Source organism: Oncorhynchus kisutch, linkage group LG3, assembly GCF_002021735.2.
Source record: "Oncorhynchus kisutch isolate 150728-3 linkage group LG3, Okis_V2, whole genome shotgun sequence".
In the NCBI taxonomy this organism is placed as follows: domain Eukaryota; kingdom Metazoa; phylum Chordata; class Actinopteri; order Salmoniformes; family Salmonidae; genus Oncorhynchus; species Oncorhynchus kisutch.
The window spans coordinates 33880470-33902413 of NC_034176.2; the positions used below are offsets into that span (position 1 = coordinate 33880470).

Below are 21944 nucleotides of genomic sequence, written 5' to 3' on the forward strand. Positions count from 1 at the left end.
AGGTAAAATAACAACTCAATGTTTATATCCCAGGACAAATTAGCTAGCAATAGCAAGCTAGCTAAATAGGACACATTAACTTTAGCTAGCAGGTGCAAGATAATATTACGAGCTAAATTGCCATACATGTTTAATGCTTTTCAACCTGCCCCCAAATTAAATTGGTATCAGAGTTTGTTTTGATATTTTAACCTGCGTGTCGTGATCGCGTTTGGTCTGGGGGTGCAAAATAAATGTATGCAGGATAGCAGCACACGATGGCGCACGCTCGCAGCCGGTTTGGGTTCCGTGTAAGGGTGTGTCCCAAATTGAACTCTATTCCCTGTAACGACCACTACTTTTGACCAGAGCACCATGGTCCCTGGTCAAAAGTAGTGTACTATAATGTATAGGGAATAGGGTGCTATTTGGAACACACACATGGCTGTAAATGACATGAAGGCCCTGGGCCATTCCAGTCTTTCCCAGTCTGTGGTGTTTACTTCATGCTGTTTTTGGGACGCCTCAGAGGAGAGGAGATTATCCCTAAAGTTGTGTCAATTTAATAACAGTCATGTCCTTCTCTAATTTCACTATTACATCTCTCATTGTTTGTGTGTTTATTGACTAGGGTTGCAAAACTACCGGTAATTTAACAAAGTTACAGGTAATCTATGGTAGTATTACTTTTTTATATCCATTAGAAACTCATGGACAGACCATATGGTTCAAGAGAAAATAACCTAAACATGAAAAAAGCATTACTTTCAATTAACTCCGCAACTCTTCCAACAATTGTCTTTTTTCACAACTGCCACCTGCTTGGCCCCAAATCATTTCCAAAAAAGACATATTGACATATTAAATTAAATAAAAGTGTGTAAAAGAAATGTTCAGGATATTTCATGCTGAAACGCTCATAATAACCCTACAGATGTAAGATAGCACCGGAGAGGATGGTAGAGGTTTTAGGTGTTTTTTTGTTTGTTTATTTGCGTTTTGTTACTTGTTTTTTTAACTTATTTTGTACATAATGTTGTCGCCACCGTCTCTTATGACTGAAAATAACTTCTAGACTTCAGGACTGCGATTACTCACCACGAACTAGCAGAATCCTTTTTTTCCCTTTCACAACACTGATGAGCCCGACGCGAAGGATACACTGCTTCCTCGGGAACAGGCCCCGATCCCCATGATCTGCGTGAAGAGGAGGCGGAGAAAGAGGGGGTGAAGGTCTGGCTGCCTTCTGAGAATTTGTAGGCGATCGAATAAATTCCCACTTCCTTCCATTCTGCTGGCAAACGTGCAATCTTTGGACAATAAAATTGACGAGTTACGCGGGAGATTAAACTACCAACTGGAAATGGAAAACCTGTAACATCTTATGCTTTAGAGTCGTGGCTGTACGACTCTGAAGCATAAGATGTTAGTTTTTCAACATACAGCTGGGTGGTCATACGATGTACCGGCAGAATAGAACAGGGGGCGGCCCCATGATATCTAAGGAAGTCTCGAGCTATTGCTCGCCTGAGGTAGAGTATCTCATGATAAGCTGTAGACCACACTACCTACCGAGAGAGTTTTCACCTGTATTCTTTGTAGCTGTTTACATACCACAACAATCAGAGGCTGGCACTAAGACATCATTGAATGAGCTGTAGTCTGCCATAAGCAAACAAGAACTCTCACCCAATGGTGGCGCTCCTAGTAGCTGGGGACTTTAATGTAGGGAAACTTAAATCTGTTTTACCAGATTTCTATCAGCATGTTACATGTGCAACCAGAGGAAAAAGAACTCTGGACCACCTATACTCCACACACAGATGCGTACAAAGCTCTCCCTCGCCCTCCATTTGGCAAATCTGACCTTAATTCTATCCTCCTAATTCCTGCTTACAATCAAAAATTGAAGCAGGAAGCACCAGTGACTAGATCAAAATAAAAGTGGTCAGAGGAAGCAGATGCTAAGCTACAGGACTGTTTTGCTAGCACAGACTGGAATATGTTCCGGGATTCCTCCGATGGCATTGAGGAGTACACCACATCAGTCATTGGCTTCATCAATAAGTACATTGATGATGTCTTCCCCACAGTTGAAGTCAGAAGTTTACATACACTTAGGTTGGAGTCATTAAAACACGTTTTTCGCTGTGCCACCAGAGACCCTGGGTTCGCGCCCAGGCTCTGTCGTAACCGGCCGCGACTGGGAGGTCCGTGGGGCGAAGCACAATTGGCCTAGCGTCGTCCGGGTTAGGGAGGGCTTGGCCGGTAGGGATATCCTTGTCTCATCGCGCACCAGCGACTCCTGTAGTGGGCCGGGCGCAGTGCGCGCTAACCAAGGCTGCCTGGTGCACGGTGTTTCCTCTGACACATTGGTGCGGCTGGCTTCCGGGTTGGATGCGCTCTGTGTTAAGAAGCAGTGCGGCTTGGTTGGGTTGTGTATCGGAGGACGCATCACTTTCAACCTTTGTCTCTCGCGAGCCCGTACGGGAGTTGTAGCGATAAGACAAGATAGTAGCTACTAAAAACAATTGGATACCACGAAATTGGGGAGAAAAAGGGCAACAAAAAAAAATTTCATTCGTTTTTCAACCACTCCACAAATTTTTGTTAACAACCTATAGTTTTGGCAAGTCGGTTAGGACATCTACGTTGTGCATGACACAAGTAATTTATTCCAACAATTGTTTACAGACAGAGTGAAATACTCTATCACAATTCCAGTGGGTCAGAAGTTTACATACACTAAGTTGACTGTGCCTGGCTTTAGAAGCTTCCGATAGGCTAATTGACATCATTTGAATCAATTGGAGGTGTACCTGTGGATGTATTTCAAGGCCTACCTTCAAATACAGTGCCTCTTTGCTTGACATCATGGGAAAATCAAAAGAAATCAGCCAAGACCTCAGAAAAAAATTGTAGACCTCCACAAGTCTGGTTCATCCAAACGCCTGAAGGTACCACGATCATCTGTACAAATAATAGTGCGCAAGTATAAACACCATGGGACCATGCAGCCGCCATACCGCTCAGGAATGAGACGCGTTTGGTCTCCTAGAGATGAACGTACTTTGGTGCGAAAAGTACAAATCAATCCCAGAACAACAGCAAAGGACCCTGTGACGGTGCTGGAGGAAACGGGTACAAAGTATCTATATCCACAGTAAAACAAGTCCTATTTCGACATAACCTGAAAGGCCGCTCAGCAAGGAAGAAGCCACTGCTCCAAAACTGCCATGAAAAAGCCAGACTCCGGTTTGCAACTGCACATGGGGATAAAGATCATACTTTTTGGAGAAATGTCCTCTGGTCTTATGAAACAAAAATAGAACTGATTGGCCATAATGACCATCATTATGTTTGGATGAAAAAGGGTGAGGCTTGCAAGCTGAAGAACACCATGACAGCATCATGTTGTGTGACGTGCTTTGCTGCAGGAGGGACTGGTGCACTTCACAAAATAGATGGCACAATGAGGCAGGAAATGATGTGGATATATTGAAGCAACATCTCCAGACATCAGTCAGGAAGTTAAAGCTGGATCACAAATGGGTCTTCCAAATGGACAATAACCCCAAGCATACTTCCAAAGTTGTAGCAAAATGGCTTAAGGACAACAAAGTAAAGGTATTGGAGTGGCCATCACAAAGCCCTCACAAAGCCATCACAAAGAACTCAAGCCCATAAGAAATTTGTGGGCAGAACTAAAAAATCTTGTGCAAGCAAGGAGGCCTTCAAACCCGACTCAGTTACACCAGCTCTGTCGGGTGAATTTTGGCCCATTCCTCCTAACTTAATGTGGAAATCTTGTGGATGGCTACATGAAACGTTTGACCCAAGTTAGAAAATGTAAAGGCAATGCTACCAAATACTATTTGAGTGTATGTAAACTTCTGACCCACTGGCAATGTGATGAAAGAAATAAAAGCTGAAATAAATAATTCTCTCTTCTATTATTCTGACATTTCACATTCTTAAAATAAAGTGGTGATCCTAACTGACCTAAGACAGGCAATTTTTACTTGGATTAAATGTTAGGAATTGTGAAAAACTGAGTTTAAATGTTTTTGGCTAAGGTGTATGTACACTTTCGACTTCAACTGTACATACCCAACCAGAAGCCATTGATTACAGGCAGCATCTGCACTGAGCTAAAGGCTAGAGCTCCTGCTTTCAAGGATCGGAAGCTTATAAGAAATCCCAAAAATGCCCGCTGACAAGCCATCAAACAGGCAAAGCGTCAATACAGGACTAAGATCTAATCGTACTACACCCGCTCTGATGCTCGTTGGATGTGGCAGGGCTTGCAAACCTTTAGGGACTACAAAGGGTAGCACAGCTGAGAGCTACCCAGTGACACGAGCCTACCAGACGAGCTAAAGTACTTCTATGCTCGCTTCGAGGCAAATGACACTGAAACATGCATGAGAGCACCAGCTGTTTCAGAAGAATGTGTGATCACGCTCTCCGCAGCCGATGTGAGTAAGACCTTGAAGCAGGTCAACATTCACAAGGCCGCAGGGCCAGACGGATTACCAGGACTTGTACTGTGAACATGCACTGACCAACTGGCAAGTGTCTTCACTGACATTTTCAACCTCTCCCTGTCCGAGTCTGTAATACCAACATGTTTTCAGCAGACCACCATAGTCCCTGTGCTCAAGAACACTAAGGTAACCTGCCTAAAGGACTACCGACCCGTAGCACTCATGTCTGTAGCCATGAAGTGCTTTAAATGGCTGGTCATAGCTCACATCAAAACCATCATCCCAGAAACCCTAGACCCACTCCAATTTGAATACCGCCCCAACAAATCCACAGATGATACATTGCACTCCACACTGCCATTTCCCACCTGGACAAAAATAACACCTATGTCAGAATGCTATTCATTGACTACAGCTCAGGGTTAAACACCATAGTGCCCTCAAAGCTCATCAATAAGCTAAGGACCCTGGGACTAAACACCTCCCTCTGCAACTGGATCCTGGACTTCCTGACGTGCCGCCCCCAGGTCGTAAGAATAGGTAACAACACATCCGCCACGCTGATCCTCAACGCTGGGGCCTCTCAGGAGTGTGTTCTCAGTCCCCCCTGTACTCCCTGTTCACTCATTACTGCATGGCCAGGCACGACTCCAATACCATCATTAAATTTGCTGATGACACAAGTGGCCTGATCACCGATAACGACGAGACCGCCTATAGGGAGGAGGTCAGAGACCTGGCCGTGTGGTGCCAGGACAACAACTTCTCCCTCAATGTGATCAAGGCAAAGGAGATGATTGTGGACTACAGGAAAAAGAGAACCGAGCACATCCCCATTCTCATCAACGGGGCTGCAGTGGAGCAGGTTGAGAGCTTCAAATTCCTTGGTGTCCACATCATCAACAAACTAACGTGGTCCAAGCACACCAAGACAGTCGTGAAGAGGTCATGACAAAACCTACCCCACCCCCCCCACCCCCAGTATTTTCCATACTGCAGAAATGCAATCCGTTGTATTCTCCTGAAGGTCTTTGTATTTGTGTTTCTAGTGTGTATTTGGGAGAAAGGCAGGAGAAAGAGCCTACTTTTCTCTTTTGCTTGTTCCAGTGTGGGTTTGTGTTAATTTGCAGAAGGAGGGCACAGCAGGGGTGCTTGGCTAGGCCGGTGCTTGTTCTGTCAGATCCGTCACTATTAGAATATTAACGTTTCCAGACCTCAGGAGTATTAATTGTGTGGCTCACCCACTAACCCCCTCCTTCAGACCCCCGTCTGTCTTCTCTTCCTCTAATCCCCCCACCTCCTTCTCCCTCTCCTTACCAGAACCTTTCATCTCTGTTGCAAATCTGTGGAAGATTAACTGTCACCATTCCGAAACTGCTGTATCCTCCTTTTGGAGGCTGTACTACAGCTGTGGTACTGGGATCTCTCTTTCTCTCCTTTTGTTGTCATTCTCTCCCTTCCTTTGTTTCTTACTCTCTCTCCATCTCTGGATCCAATTCCTCTCTGTCCATCACCAGTCAGCACTGTCTGCTCTACACTCTTAGAAAAAAAGGTGCTATCTAGAACCTAAAAGGGTTGAGACCCCCCTTTTGTAGGCCTGCGGATCAATTGCCCCCCCCCCCCCCTTCTGTCCGTCCATCTGTCCGTCGGGGTCTCAACTTACTTTTGAGAGTTAGAATAGTAGAATACACAAGGTGCAATTTCTTTATTAGGTTATGCATCAGCAGTTCTCTTGTTATGTCAGTCACTGATAGTTGACATTGAGTGGTTAGACTAACTTACCAATCTATCTAAACTTGTAGAAAGCAGGTGGTCCCCATTGATTTTGTTAGTCACTCTCAATCAGATATCATATTAAAACTGCAAACATTTCTCTCCACCCCATGGCAAAGTGTGCAGAATTGCATCAAACTTTCTTTAAAACTGCAACACTTTCTCTATGCATATGACATGTGTAGAATTGCAGGAAATTAACTCTAAAACGTATATTTGTTCTCTCCGCTGTCAAGAGGAGAGCTGCTAAAATGTTTTGCTCGCAAGGTGAAGGGGGACACCCAACTAAATTACCCGTAGCCCCCCCAAAAGGCTAAGACCGGCTCTGACTGCATGTGTGGGTATGGATACGGGTACGCATGATGATTTTGTGTCCTATGGGGACAGCCGAAGAACCCTTTTAGAACCCTTTTTTCTAAGAGTGTTATGACAAATCAGCTTGTTTCCTGGACAAGGTCAAAGGGTAGCTGCAAGTCTGTTTGACCCATACAGTACACCTGCACTCATATTGAGCATGTCTTACAGATAATGTTGTGTTTTGTCACAGGTGCTGATACACTATCAGGAACATAATGACTTTTGGTCCATTTCCATTTCATCTTTAATAGTTAAGTGCCAAATGAATTGTCTTTTTTGATTTCTAACTCCAGGTGTGATTACAGTGGCAGTAAATTGATTAGCAGTGATCTGCTGGTCTCATAAGCTGATTCTATGAAGTAGGGTAACTTCACAGGCCCAGGTGCTGAGGTCTGCCCAAACAGCAAGAATTCTCATCTCCTCCTCTCTTAGTGCTGTTCAGTGAAAAAGGGAAAATGGAGAATCAGCAGCATTTCAGCTCCCTGACTTCATTAAGCTACAGCTAGCCTGGTCCTGGCTGCTGAGCCTCCTGGAGACTTCTGCTGCACTACTGTAGACTCAGAGGAGCATGCTACCAACATATGAATTTAATTAGATGTGAGTGCTGAGGACTATACTTGAATTTGAAGGAGGCCATGTCCCATACACGCATGCACACGCACACTCACATGCACGCACGCACACACACACTCATATACACGCACGCACACACACACTCACATGCACGCACACACACACACACTCACATGCACGCACACACACACACACACTCACATTCATGCACGCACACACACACTCACATGCATGCACGCACACACACACTCATATAGACGAGACAAACACTTGATCCTGTTTCAATCTTGATTCACCGTGATTAATGTAAGGTGGAGATCATTGGCTTCACAGATTGGTCAAAGTAGATTGCTAGTGCAGCTCCTGTGGGAAACAAAGATAACAGTGTCTTCAATAGGCTAATTTCAAGAGCAAGGATAAATGCTACTGAAAATAGAGTCATTTTTGGGAGTTTATTGAGTAATTCTAAGAGCTTTTGGTGTGTTTGCTTCCTTTATCACAAATTAAATAACTAAAGTATAGTCATTGCAGAAGAATTCACCCCCCTTTTTTTAGGCAAGCCTTATTAGTTTAGGAGTAAACTTTGGCTTAACAAATCAGATAAGTTGTATATGGCAGCTAGAAATCAAAACTGGTCTTCAGAGTTAGATGGGAGGGTTGAAGATAGCTGAAGGATGGAACTGAAAACAAACTAAATGTATATTGTGTATGTAAAATTGATATAGTACAGTTGAAGTCATACGTTTACATGCACACTGGTTGTAGTCATTAAAACTTGTTTTCCAACCACTCCACAACTGTCTTGTTAACACACTATAGTTTTGGCAAGTTGGCCAGGACATCTAAGTTGACTGTTCCTTTAACCTCACTAGGGTATGTGGGACGCTAGCGTCCCACCTGGCCAACATCCAGTGAAATTTCAGAGCGCCAAATTCAAATACAGAAATACTCATTATAAAAATTCAGAAAACATACAAGTATTTTACATAGGTTTAAAGATTAACTTCTTGTGAATCCAACCGCGGTGTCAGATTTCAAAAAGGCTTTACGGCGAAAGCATACCTTACGATTATTTGAGAACATCGCCCAACAGACAAATCATTACAAACAGTAACCAGCCAGGTAGAAGAGTTACACAAGTCAGAAATAGAGAAAACGAATCACTTACCTTTGATCTTCATATGGTTGCACTCAGAAGACATTAATTTACTCAATAAATGTTTGATTTGTTCCTTAACTCTTGATTCTAGCCATCCCGGATCCGGGATCGTGAATACAGCCTCAAGCTTATTACCATAATGCAACGTTAACTATTCATGAAAATCGGAAAAGAAATGAAATAAATATATTTGCTCTCAAGCTTAGCCTTTTGTTAACAACACTGTCATCTCAGATTTTCAAAATATGCTTTTGAACCATAGCTAAACAAGCATTTGTGTAAGAGTATTGATAGCCTAGCATAGCATTTAGCCTAGCATTCAGCATGCAACATTTTCACAAAAACAAGAAAAGCATTCAAATAAAATCATTTACCTTTGAAGAATTTCAGATGTTTTCAATGAGGAGACTCTCAGTTAGATAGCAAATGTTCAGTTTTTCCAAAAAGATTATTTGTGTAGACAAATCGCTCAGTTTTCTTCATCACGTTTGGGTAAGGAAAAACCCAAAAATTAAGTCATTACAACGCAAACTTTTTTCCAAATTAACTCCATAATATCGACAGAAACATGGCAAACGTTGTTTAGAATCAATCCTCAAGGTTTTTTCACATATCTATCGATGATAAATCATTCGTGGCAGTTGACTTTCTCCTCTGAAGAAAATGGAACGCAAATGGACCTAGAGATTACGCAATAATTTCGACGCAGGACACCCTGCGGACACCTGGTAAATGTAGTCTCTTATGGTCAATCTTCCAATGATATGCCTACAAATACGTCACAATGCTACAGACACCTTGGGGAAACGGAAGAAAGTGCAGGCTCATTCCTGGCGCATTCACAGCCATATAAGGAGACATTGGAACACAGCGCCTTCAGAATCTGGGGCATTTCCTGTATGAAATGTCATCTTGGTTTCGCCTGTAGCATTAGTTCCGGGGCACTCACTGATAATATCTTTGCAGTTTTGGAAACGTCAGAGTTTTTTCTTTCCAAAGCTGTCAATTACATGCATAGTTGAGCATCTTTTTGTGACAAAATATCTTGTTTAAAACGGGAACGTTTTTTATCCAAAAATTAAAAGAGCGCCCCCTGTCTCGAAGTTAAAGTTTCTCTTTATAGCCAAAAACGTCAAATCCAAATTGTATCCGTAAAGTTCATAGAAACATGTCATATGATTTTTATATTCAATCCTCAGGTTGTATTTACCCTAAATAATCGATAATATTTAAGCCGGACAATAACGTTGTCAATTTAAAAGGTAAGCAAGAAAGGCACTCTCTCGGTCACGCGCATGAAAAAGTCTGTGACACTTCAGGGTCCACTCATTCAGACTGCTCTTACTCCCTCATTTTTCAGAATACAAGCCTGAAACAATTTCTAAAGACTGTTGACATCTAGTGGAAGGTATAGGAACTGCAATTTGATTCCTAAGTCAATGGATACTGTAATGGCAGTGAATAGAAAACTACAAAACAAAAACAAATCCTACTTCCTGAATGGATTTTTCTCAGGTTTTCGCCTGCCAAATCAGTTCTGTTATACTCACAGACACTATTGTTACAATTTTGGAAGCTTTAGAGTGTTTTCTATCCAAATCTACCAATTATATGCATATCCTATCGTCTGGGCCTGAGTAGCAGTCAGTTTAATTTGGGCACGCTTTTCATCCAAAATTCCAAATGCTGCCCCCTACCTTTGCATATACTCAAATGAATTTCAATTAATTGCAAAGTCCCTCTTTGCCATGCAAATGAACTGAATCCCCAAAAAGCATTTCCACTGCATTTCAGCCCTGGCTGGAGATCACTCTGTCATGCTGATTGAGTTCGAATAACAGACTGGAAGCTTTCAAACGGAGGGTGGTGCTTGGAATCATTGTTCTTCCTCTGTCAACCATGGTTACCTGCAAGGAAACACGTGCCCTCATCATTGCTTTGCAAAAAAGGGCTTCACAGGCAAGGATATTGCTGCCAGTAAGATTGCACCTAAATCAACCATTTATCGGATCATCAAGTACTACTTGAAGTAGTACACGCAAAACACCAGTCTCAACATCAACAGTGAAGAGGATGTTCTGTGATGCTGGCCTTAACCTTTAATATTATGTATCCCCTAAAAAAGTAACATACATACATACATACATACATACGAGATCTTGCGTGGAGCCCCAGATCGAGGGAGATTATCAGTGGTCTTGAATGTCTTCCATTTCCTAATAATTGCTCCCACAGTTGATTTCTTCAAACCAAGCTGCTTACCTATTGCAGATTCAGTCTTCCCAGCCTGGTGCAGGTCTACAATTTAGTTTCTGGTGTCCTTTGACAGCTCTTTGGTCTTGGCCATAGTGGAGTTTGGAGTGTGACTGTTTGAGGTTGTGGACAGGTGTCTTTTATACTGATAACAAGTTCAAACAGGTGCCATTAATACAGGTAACGAGTGGAGGACAGAGGAGCCTCTTAAAGAAGAAGTTACAGGTCTGTGAGAGCCAGAAATCTTGCTTGTTTGTAGGTGACAAAATACTTATTTTCCACCATAATTTGCAAATAAATTCATTAAAAATCCTACAATGTGATTTTCTGGATTTTTTTACCTCATTTTGTCTGTCATAGTTGAAGTGATGAAAATTACAGGCCTCATTTTTTTAAGTGGGAGAACTTGCACAATTGGTGGCTGACTAAATACTTTATGCCCCACTGTAAGACAGAAATAGCGTTAAAATTAATCACTAACCTTTGATCTTCACCGGATGGCACTCCCAGGACTCCATGTTAGACAATATATGTGTGTTTTTTGTTCGATAAAGTTAATCTTTATGTCAAAAAACCTCCTTTGAAATTGGTGCGTTATGTTCAGAAAAGCATTGTCTCAAACAAACATCCGGTGAAAGTGCAGAGAGCCACATCAAATTACAGAAATACTCATCATAAACATTAATGAAAGATACAAGTGATAAACACACAATTAAAGATAAACTTCTCCTTACTGCAACTGCTGTGTCAGATTTCAAAAAAGTTTTACGGTAAAAGCACACCATGCAATTATGTTAGGTCAGCGCCTTGCCACAGAAAAATATACAGCCATTTTCCAACCAACAAATAGCGTTATGAAATATTCACTTACCTTTGATGATCTTCATCGGAATACACTCCCAAGAATCCCAGTTCCACAATAAATGTTTGTTTTGTTCGATAAAGTCCATCATTTATGTCCAAATACCTCCTTTTTGTTTGCACATTTAGTTCACAAATCCAAATTCACAAGGCGTGGGCACTTAGTTCAGACAAAGTCAAAACAGTTCCATTACACTTCGTAGAAACATGTCAAACGATGTATATAATCAATCTTTAGGATGATTATGAGCCGTGCGTGTGACTTAGCTCATGTCATTCTGCCAGTCCCCTGATTCAAGCAGCTCTTATTCGCTCCCCCTTCATAGTAGAAGCCTGAAACAACGTTCTAAAGACTGTTACCATCTAGTGGAAGCCTTAGGAAGTGCAATATGACCCCATAGACACTGTATATTGGATAGGCTATCACTTGAAAAACTACAAACCTCAGATTTCCCACTTCCTGGATGGATTTTTCTTCTCAGGTTTTTGCATGCCATATGAGTTCTGTTATACTCACAGACATCATTCAAACAGTTTTAGAAACTTCAGAGTGTTGTCTATCCAAATTTACTAATTATATGCATATTCTAGCTTTTGGGCCTGAGTAGCAGGCAGTTTACTCTGGGCACCTTATTTATTCAAGCTACTCAATACTGCTCCACAGTCCCAAATAAGTTAAGCGCTTGTAAGTAAGCATTGTATTCGGCGCATGTGACATATAAAATGTGATTTGATTTAAAGAAGGGCAGTGATTGGTAGATGGGTAACAATAGCAAATCAGACATTGAATATCTCTTCAAGCATGGTCAAGTTAATAATTATTTTGTGGATGATGTTTTAAACCACCCAGACACAACAAAGATGCAGTCGTCCTTCTGAACTGAGCTGCAGGACAGGAAAGAAACTGCTCAGGGATGTCACCATGAGGCCAGTGGTGATTTTAAAACAGCTACAGAGAACTGAAAATGGTTCAACAACATGGTTCTGACTCCCCAATAATGACCTAAATGACAGAGTGAAAAGAAGAATAAAAATATACAGAATATAAATATTCCAAAACATGCATCCTGTATGCAACAAGTCACTAAAGTAATACTGAAAAACAAAACAAGGCAAAGGAATACACTTTTTGGCCTCAATGCAAAGCTTTATGTTTTGGGCAAATCCAACACATCACATCATGGTAACTGCCTCCTTATTTTCAAGCATGCTGGTCGCTTGGACATCAGCAAAGACTTATAAAAATGGGATGGAGCTAAGCACAGGACTGAAGTCCACAAGTGAAGGTAGAAGATGAGAGAACGAGAGTGCATAGTCATAGATGCGAGACGGAATTATACAATGAGCAAAGTGATCATCCTGTTCTTATGTGGCTGCTATGAAAGTGAACTGTGTGTGTGGGATAAACATACCTGAATTTGCCAATAGAAACTCTTGTTTGCAACTGTTTGGACTAATGATTACACCCTGTATCAGCTAGATGCAGGCAATAGTGTACAAGGCGGTATGGAATGTGTCACTGTCTGTCACCTTGATGACTCAAATTTTTCTCTTGACCTATGCACCTAAGTTGTATACTTTCATTCGTAGGCTAGGTTGTAGCAACCTCATGATGGGTATAGGGAAAGTTAGTTTCATATCCTGAACCTGTTAATGTTACATTGAGCTGTGTGAATGGAATATGAATGACAGTCACCCAAAATGCTGTAATAGAAATAATGCCACGGTCATAAAAAAAAAGATTGTCCTCTCTGATCTTAACCGGCACCGACCGCCACTGGTGTGTGTGTGTGTGTGTGTGTGTGTGTGTGTGTGTGTGTGTGTGTGTGTGTGTGTGTGTGTGTGTGTGTGTGTGTGAGAGAGAGAGCGGAAAAAAACCTGACCATATTGGAATGCTATCTGGCCTTGAACAAAGAGTACACAGTGTACCTGACCACTGTGACTGACCCACAATTAAGACCCATAGCCCTTGACTATGTACAGACTCCGTGAGCATAGCCTTGCTATTGAGAGAGGCCGCCTCTGGCTCTCGAGAGAAAACAGGCTATGTGCCCATTGCCCATAAAATGAAGTGGAAACTGAGCTTCACTTCCTAAACTCCTACCAAATGTATGACAACATTACAGATACATATTTCCCACAGAGCACAAAGACCCCCAAAAATGAAAACAAATCAAACATTGATAAACTCCCATATCTGTTAGGCGAAATACCACAGTGTGCAATCACAGCAGCAACAGTTGTGGCCCGTTGAGAAAAGGGCACCACTGGAGCAACATTGTAAATACCACCAATATTTTATCTGTTTATTTATCTTCCCCTACTATTCGTACTACAACTATTTGCACATTGCTAAAACACTGTAAATAGCTGCTAATATAACATTTTGAAATGTCTATCTTTTTAAACCTTTTTGAGTGCAATATTTACTATAAAATTCAAAGTATGTCATTGTTTTGTGTCTTCTCACTATAGTTGATAGTTTTTTTCACTTGCTTTGGCAATGTGAACATTTTTCCCTTGCCAACAAAACCCCTGTGAAATGAATTGAGAGAGAGAGCTCCACACAATAATGGAGGAACAGACAGGGCCATTTTAATAAGTGTGATTTATAGGTATATTTTTGCCAAGCCTCAGCGCATTTAAACCTGCGTTTCTTAGGTCAGTAGAAACACCGCTGTGGGAATTAGCACCTCTTTATACTTAGCCTTTTCTCCTCTTCTTGTTCCTTTCATCTCCCTTTCTCCCCACTCTTCTCTTCACCTCTCCAGATCTCTCCCATCCTTTTTTAAAATCTCTTCTTCTCTCTTTCCTTGGTTTTCTTCCTTCTCCTCTCCTCTTGTCTCCTCTGTCATCTTGTGTCAATGGGCAGATGTGTCTCTTAGGGCCACACAGTAGAGTCACAGCGTAATATTGATTACCCATCATATTTCAGAGAGAGAGAGAGGTTTCATGCCGATGGCCATTAGGCCGAACAGTGGGACATAGGCCAGATGCAGGGACCAATATACGGTCGGACAGTAGGCCGCGGAGACATTAATATGTGTGACTTGTGTACTAACTTTCCAGTTTTCCGTACTGCATGTTTTATGTTTTTGTCTGTGTATTTGTATGCTGACTTCACAAAATGAATATCCGTGTAAATGATCAATAAAGTATATTGTATTGTACAGACAGAGATAGAAAGAGACGCAGCCTTAAGAACATCGCCATGTTTTATTCATGGAACGTCGTTGCGTTAACCTTGTCCCTGTGAAAAGCTTTGTCTTCTCTGTGGTTAAACATCACGCCACTCCGCCGCCTGCTGCAGACACTGTGTTGCTCCTTGTGCTCTCCTTTCATACCTCATCCCTTCATCATTAAACACAAGGCCTCTCAAGAGAAAGACAAGATAGATGAGAGAATTGGAGAGAGAGCGAGGGGAAAGAGGCAGAGAGAAAGAGATGTAGAGAGAGGTGAGGGAAAGAGGCGAAGAGAGAGGTGGAGAAAGCGAGCGAGGGCAAGAGGCACAGAGAGAGAGTCTGGAGAGATGTGCAGTCCATCATCTTCAGAGAGGTAGACTAGAGGTGTCTGGAGGGTTTATTTTTGTCCCAGTCTGAGATGTTCGTCTAGACTGAGGAGACGCTATGCTGCTGCCTGCTACGCTGCATGGCAGGGCACAGACACAGGATGCACCCAAAATGGCACCCTTTTCCCTTTATTAGTGCATTACTTTTGACCTGGGCATACAGGGTTCTGGTCAAAAGTAGTGCACTATAAAGGGAATAGGGTGCCATTTGGGACACATCCAGAGAGCTGGTGAGTTTTCATACTACCCTCACCAGGGAGAAAAGTCAAGTGAACTTCTAAGGCCCTATTCCCACTACGAGATATGAAGGAGAGTCTAAGGAGCTACCAGATTAGGAAAAACTCTGGGACCCAGGAAACATCCCCACCACCTCCTGAAATCACCACAATGTTACAAATGAAAAAATATATCCCATTTGACATATTTTTGGTGGTGGGGATGGGCTTCCATAGTTTTACGTGGCTCCAGTCGTGTAGTGGTGCCTGGAGAAGTGGGTACACTCGAATTAAACCACATCAGGAGACCACTTTTGAGGTCTGGGGAAAAAATTAAGAAATGTGTTTTTTTAGAGTAGCCTTTCATTAAAGTATGCAGGCACCTCGGACTCTTGTATGATTAACGGTGTTTCTGTAGCACATGAGATTGAGTTTGCAAAATATATGGTCACTGGATTGATGCAAATTATCATCATCATGATATCATTCTGCCAGGTAGGCATTGGCTACATTGTAGCTAGTTAACATTTAATAGAGAAGGTTTTTGGGAAAGCCTTTCCATCTACCTGAAGATGGTTAGGCCTATCATTAGCGTCAATCTATTTTTCCTGTTGAAACATAGACATTTTACTTTATATTATGAGGCATGTCTTACCTTGTGACAAAGTAGCCTATAGCCAAAGTCCCACCATAGAAACGTGGAGGCAATCATTTTTATAGACTTACTCATATGCTTTCTCCTGTTCTATTGGTTTTCTTTCAACTTTCTTTCATTGCCTAGCAGCCGAAGGCATTATTCGAATCATATTAGCAACCCATGATAGTTGTTGCATCTCTAAATCCACCCGCTTTCTAACGGATATGTCCATCTCTGTCCATGAAACCGCTTGCATTTTAGAACAGTATTTTCTCGCAAATTGCATTTTGGAACTTTCACACGTAGGCCTACTGCGGTGTATACATTGCTGCGCCTAAAATGTGAAAAAATAATAGTTTATCAACACTAAGCTAAACATTCCGATCTGTTCCATCAACCCTATTAATTGATACGGGCGTATACCTTCACTACACTACTTTGATAAATATCAGTGGGGATTAAGAAGTGGGTGTAGGCAATGCCCACTGGAAAAATAAGTGGGTATATGGTGTATACCTGCGTTTGACCTATACCCAACACTACACCACTGTGTGGCTCAGTGCAGCCGGCCGATACGGCAACAATTTCCAGAATTGAACATGCTGTACATTTCAGCTGTTTCAAAAACATTGCTCTGCTATTACCATTTATACTGTAGGAGTGTTGGCTCAACGAGACAATTCTGTTTACTTTTCTGTCTGCTTCAAGGAGGGCAAATGTCGGGCGATGTCTTGCAAGTTCACATTTGAGTCATTTGTCTAGCCAACGGTATTTTTACGAAAAGTGTAGTAAGTGTGAAGAGGCTCTAAGTCCAAAATACCCCACATTCTGGAAACAGATTTCCATTTTCACTAACTACACTTCTTCTGATTGATGATTCTTCCTTGAACCTAACTGATCACGAAAAACGTATATGGCTTGCCGGACTTACGCCTCGATCACACCGACGGTGTTTTTGCATTTTGGTACACCAGAAGTACATTCATTTCCAATGGAACAGTGCGTTTGCCTTGCAGCGTTGCGTTGCAGAGGCAGTTGCGGTATGTTCTGTGTGGTACATACCTTGGATTTATCGAACGTATGCGTCAAACTGTATGCGTAGACGGCTTGACAGAAGGTGAATGCTGAACTTTGGACACATCCAGATGAGGCTGCGTACCATTTTCAGCAGTCAAAAAGATGGTTGCATTATGTTGACAAGAACCTCGCTCTCTACCATGGCGGCAATGGGCGCTTTCATTTATGGACATTGGTTTGAGTAATTTCATTGTCAATTGGGATTGTTTTTATCCGTAAAAAAATGTATAAATGTTTTATTTATTTTTTCCTCAAACCCCCCACAGGCTGGATTGAATGGGCTGGCTGACGGATCCAGCCCACGGGCCTTATGTTTAAGACCGCTGCTCTAGACTGTATCCATGTTTCTACGCTTCTGTAACTCCCGAGACCCAGCCAAGCCTGAATTGTACGGTTAAGAGACTGACTGATCCTGCATTGATCCCTGACAGATCAATGGATATCTTGTATCTGTGGATCAGGTAGACCACCTGCCTGCCCCCCAAGTTAGTTTGATCAACAGAGCAGTACAGAGTAAAGAATTAATGAATCAAGTGTGTAATGAATTCCCAGTGTGGGAAAAGCACAGTGTTTTGGGGGGGGGGGGTATAGAGTGCCTGGGGTAAAACAGAGGCATTTCCTGTGTGTTCCCTCTGTGCCAACTCATCTCAGCATGCTGTTTGTTCTTCTACTGCCTGCGTGTTTTCAGCTTTAGCAGAGTCTGTCGAGGGTATAGAAGCTCTGTCTCATGTGGCCCAAAGTTGAAATGGTTGGAATTGAACAGGATAGGTCGAATTGTGTTATGCAGTTGACACAGCCTAGTGTGGCCACACTACTTTACTCTGGTAATCATCCTACTAACATGTCATCCTTATGTTTCTCTGTGCAGGTTAGCTCTCTATGTGTATGAGTACCTGCTGCACGTAGGGGCACAGAAGTCAGCACAGACCTTCCTCTCAGAGGTAAGTGTGTGTGTGTGTCCACTCTCCTAGAGTAGGGCTGATTCTGCCTCCTATTGTGTGTGTGTGTGTAATTGAATTAGTGAGGAGTGCTGAGCTGGCAGGGCAGTAGGGGGTTCAGTATTTAGCCTCCATTACTGGGATCAGCCCAGAGAGTTACGATAGACCACCTAGCTGGCAGGTTTCTCTCTCTCTCTGTGTCTCTGTGTGTATGCAGGTAAAGTTGAAACCAGTAATTTTCTCCAAATCACTCTAAATTAAAATGCAAAAGAAAGAAAAAAGCGATAGAGGATGCATCAGCTGGCTCCACCCCCCTCTCCCCCCTCACACGGACACACACAAATACATACACCCTTTCCTCTCTGGCATCCCATGGCATATCACTCCGTCTGTCTTCCGGAGATGGTGGAGATGAAAGGAGAAGAGAGGGAGGCGGTGTGGTTGAGTGTGGGAGCCGAGCACATTAGCTGAAAGAGGGATGTGTGTAAACACAGCCGTCCCTCCCATCCCCCTACACTACCCAACCCACCATGGCTCCTACTGGAGTAGAGGGCAGGAGAGGAACAAGGCTTAAAATAGCTGTTAGCCACTCCATAGAGCTGTGTTTACCATGCACGTCTGTTGACACCTCCAGGCTGAGACCCAACACAACCACAACCCAACCTCAGATTGGCCAAATACAGACAGACCACTTCTTCTGCTGCCGAGGGAACATGGGTTAGTTGGATGGTGCTCACTGTTCACTGTTGATGCTGTCAAACATTGGCTACGATGAACAGAATGTTCACGCTATGACTGTAGTTGTTTATTTCAAATAGGCTCCTCAACTAAGTAGAGATAGAGACTGACAGAGAGAAGGATGGGAAAGTCAGGTTAACAGGGGAGTTGAGTCATGCTGCAAACCTTCTACAGCAGGGTGATGTCACTCTCAGAGCCAGCCTAAACAATACCATGACAGTCGCCCCATTGTGTACAGTTTCCGTAGACATCCACTCTACACCACCACTCAATCACATGGTTTTACTGTGTGTGTGTGTGTGTGTGTGTGTGTGTGCGTGCTCGCAAGTGTGCATGCTTTCCTGTGTGTGTGTGTGTGTGTGTGTGTGTGTGTGTGTGTGTGTGTGTGTGTGTGTGTGTGTGTGTGTGTGTGTGTGTGTGTGTGTATGTGTGTCCATAAATCAGGTTTAGTCCAGAGGATGATGTTACTGCTTGCATTGACCTTGTGTGGAGGCACAGGAGATGGCATGCTAAGGTTTGAAAGAGAGAGAGAGAGAGAGACCGAGCAAAAGAAAGATAGTGATGGGGCAAAGCAAACACAGTAGTGTTTCAGGGTTCACCGTGTGTGGCCTGTACAAAGGACAGATTGGCCTCTCAGGTTGGTACATGTCTTTAAGAACAGCCCCACAACTAACAATGGGCTCTGTCAGGTTTAAAGTACACGATACACATGTGCTCACATACACACACACACACACACACACATACTTGAGGACTTCAGTTGCAGTACAATGGGGTCTACACCTGACACATTATTTACCTTTGAAACCTTTCTCTCTATCTCTCTCTCTCTGTCTGTCTCTTGGGTAGATCCGATGGGAGAAGAACATCACATTAGGAGAGCCCCCAGGGTTCCTCCACTCTTGGTGGTGGTGAGTACAGTACTACATCCTGCACTCCATTCCCTCACCCTCTCCTTTATCTTCATCCTCCTCTCTTCTCTATTACAACTTGTTTTAAATGACAATGACTTATCAATCGACCTTACTGGGCCTGTATAAAAAAAAAACGTCTCAGAGTAGGAGTGCTGATCTGGAATCAGTTTTCCCTTTTAGATTATAATGAATGGACATGGGGACCTGGCTATTCTACTCCTACTCTGAGATGCTTTGTGAATACGGGCCCTGGTAACATTCTGGAATAATCAGAATGATAACGTTGCTACTGATAAAGATATTGTTATTTTTATTTGTTCAGAACCTCTATGTATCTAACCTTCCCTGCCTTCCCTGTGCTGCAGTGTGTTCTGGGACCTGTACTGTGCAGCCCCAGAGAGGAGAGAAACATGTGAGCACTCCAGTGAGGCCAAGGCCTTCCATGACTATGTGAGTCACCATCAACATTACATTACCTCACCCCGTCCTCAACCACTGCTGCCCCACACTGGTGCCTACTGCTGCCTTACACTGGTGCCTACTGCTGCCCCACACTGGTGCCTACTGCTGCCCCACACTGGTGCCTACTGCTGCCCCACACAGGTGCCTACTGCTGCCTTACACTGGTGCCTACTGCTGCCCCACACTGGTGCCTACTGGTGCCCCACACGGGTGCCTACTGCTGCCCCACACCGGTGCCTACTGCTGCCCCACACTGGTGCCTGCTGCTGCCCCACACTGGTGCCTGCTGCTGCCCCACACTGGTGCCTACTGCTGCCCCACACTAGTGCCTACTGCTGCCTTACACTGGTGCCTACTGCTGCCCCACACTGGTGCCTACTGCTGCCCCACACTGGTGCCTACTGCTGCCCCACACTGGTGCTAACCAGTGTTCTGACAGTATTTTTCAATAGATGTACAATGTATAGGAGTTTAGCGGCTGGATGTAGGCTGCCTGGTACACCTGTCTGATTCAAGCCTCTCTGAGTGGACTAATCCATTGTGGAGGCCCCGGGGATGGCACACATTTACCGTTAATTTTCATCATTTCTAATCTACAATGTTTGTTTGGTTACGGTCATATATGTTAATGCGTTTAATATATTATTATTACAGTCTTACCGTTTTTCATTCTAGGAGTGGACACATTGTTTGCAGAGTGCACAACCTATGCTAAACTTGTGAGGAAAACATTTTGGTTTATTTCATTCCCATTTACCAGTTGTCAATTTATTAATTGTCTTTTGTTTGGAGCGCTCCTGTCAATCTTGAGTTGGAACACGCACTTGATTACGCATAGAACTAGGCCTAGGCTACCTGGGCTACCTGTAGGCTCATAAATGTGCCCATTTGGGGATCTGATACTATTTTGGATTGTCTTAACTCACCATTACTTAAATAAATAAATAAATATTTATTTATTTAAACTTTATTTAACTAGGCAAGTCAGTTAAGAACAAATTCTTATTTACAATGACAGCCTATCCCGGCCAAACCATAACCCGGATGACGCTGGGCCAATTGTGCGCCGCCCTATGGGACTCCAAATCACGGCCAGTTGTGATACAGCCTGGAATTGGACCAGGGTCTGTAGTGACACCTCTACTACTGAGTGCCTTAGACCGCTGCGCCACTCAGGAGCCTGTGAAACTGTGAAACTTCTCACAGCAATTTTTTCTTCGCCTCTAAAAGCAAGTCTGTTTTTACATCCATTGAGAATGACAATAGTTCCTTAACGTAGCCTATTTTAAAAATATTTCCAACTCTCTCCCTTTCGATAACCAGTCAGCATGAAAGGGGAAACAATGTTATGCTCTGATGATGGAAATGTCATAAAAAAGGCTACCTGATTACTTCTTATCCTTGCGCAAATAGCCTACAGCTATGTCGGTCTGTCTGGAGCTCACTGGTGCAGGAAACTGAGGGCCCAGAATATTTTATACAATGTTGCAAGTTTGCTAGCACCAGCTTCAGGCAGGACCCAAGTTAATAGTGGATACAATGTTTCAAGTTCGTTTCAGACAGACCATGCATAGCCAATGTGATTTATAGGATATTTATTTTTATCAGGATATTTTCTACCTGGCTGGCTGCAATGTTTTTATTTATTGGCGTTATGAAGGCTATTTTTACATATTGGCAATGGCAATAAAATGTACTTTTACATTTGTATCATTTTCATTTAGATGGATTTAACCACAGGACATAGATTTTGAGATATGACAACTTTATTGTAAATTAAATGAAACTATTCCACAACAATGTGCATATGAAAATCATAACTGGCATGCAGATTAGTAGGAATGGTACGATAACTTGGCACTCCAAATGGAAAAGGTTGCCGACCGCTGGTGTGGTCTATTACCGGCAACTTCAGGAGCATAACGGCAGAATCTGCCAAGGCCAGCAGCAGCG

The 21944-nt window shown here is 42.9% G+C and overlaps 1 protein-coding gene across 1 annotated transcript in view; it reads left to right on the plus strand.

Annotated features, from left to right (window-relative positions):
• The window catches only part of LOC109881430 (single-stranded DNA-binding protein 2), a 98797-nt gene that overhangs the window by 28831 nt on the left and 48022 nt on the right, over positions 1 to 21944 (plus strand). Inside the window, exons 2-4 of the mRNA XM_020473570.2 lie at positions 17808 to 17880; positions 19465 to 19526; positions 19895 to 19979. Of these exons, the coding sequence (XP_020329159.1) occupies positions 17808 to 17880; positions 19465 to 19526; positions 19895 to 19979 (220 nt within the window). The remainder of the gene's footprint in view (positions 1 to 17807; positions 17881 to 19464; positions 19527 to 19894; positions 19980 to 21944) is intronic.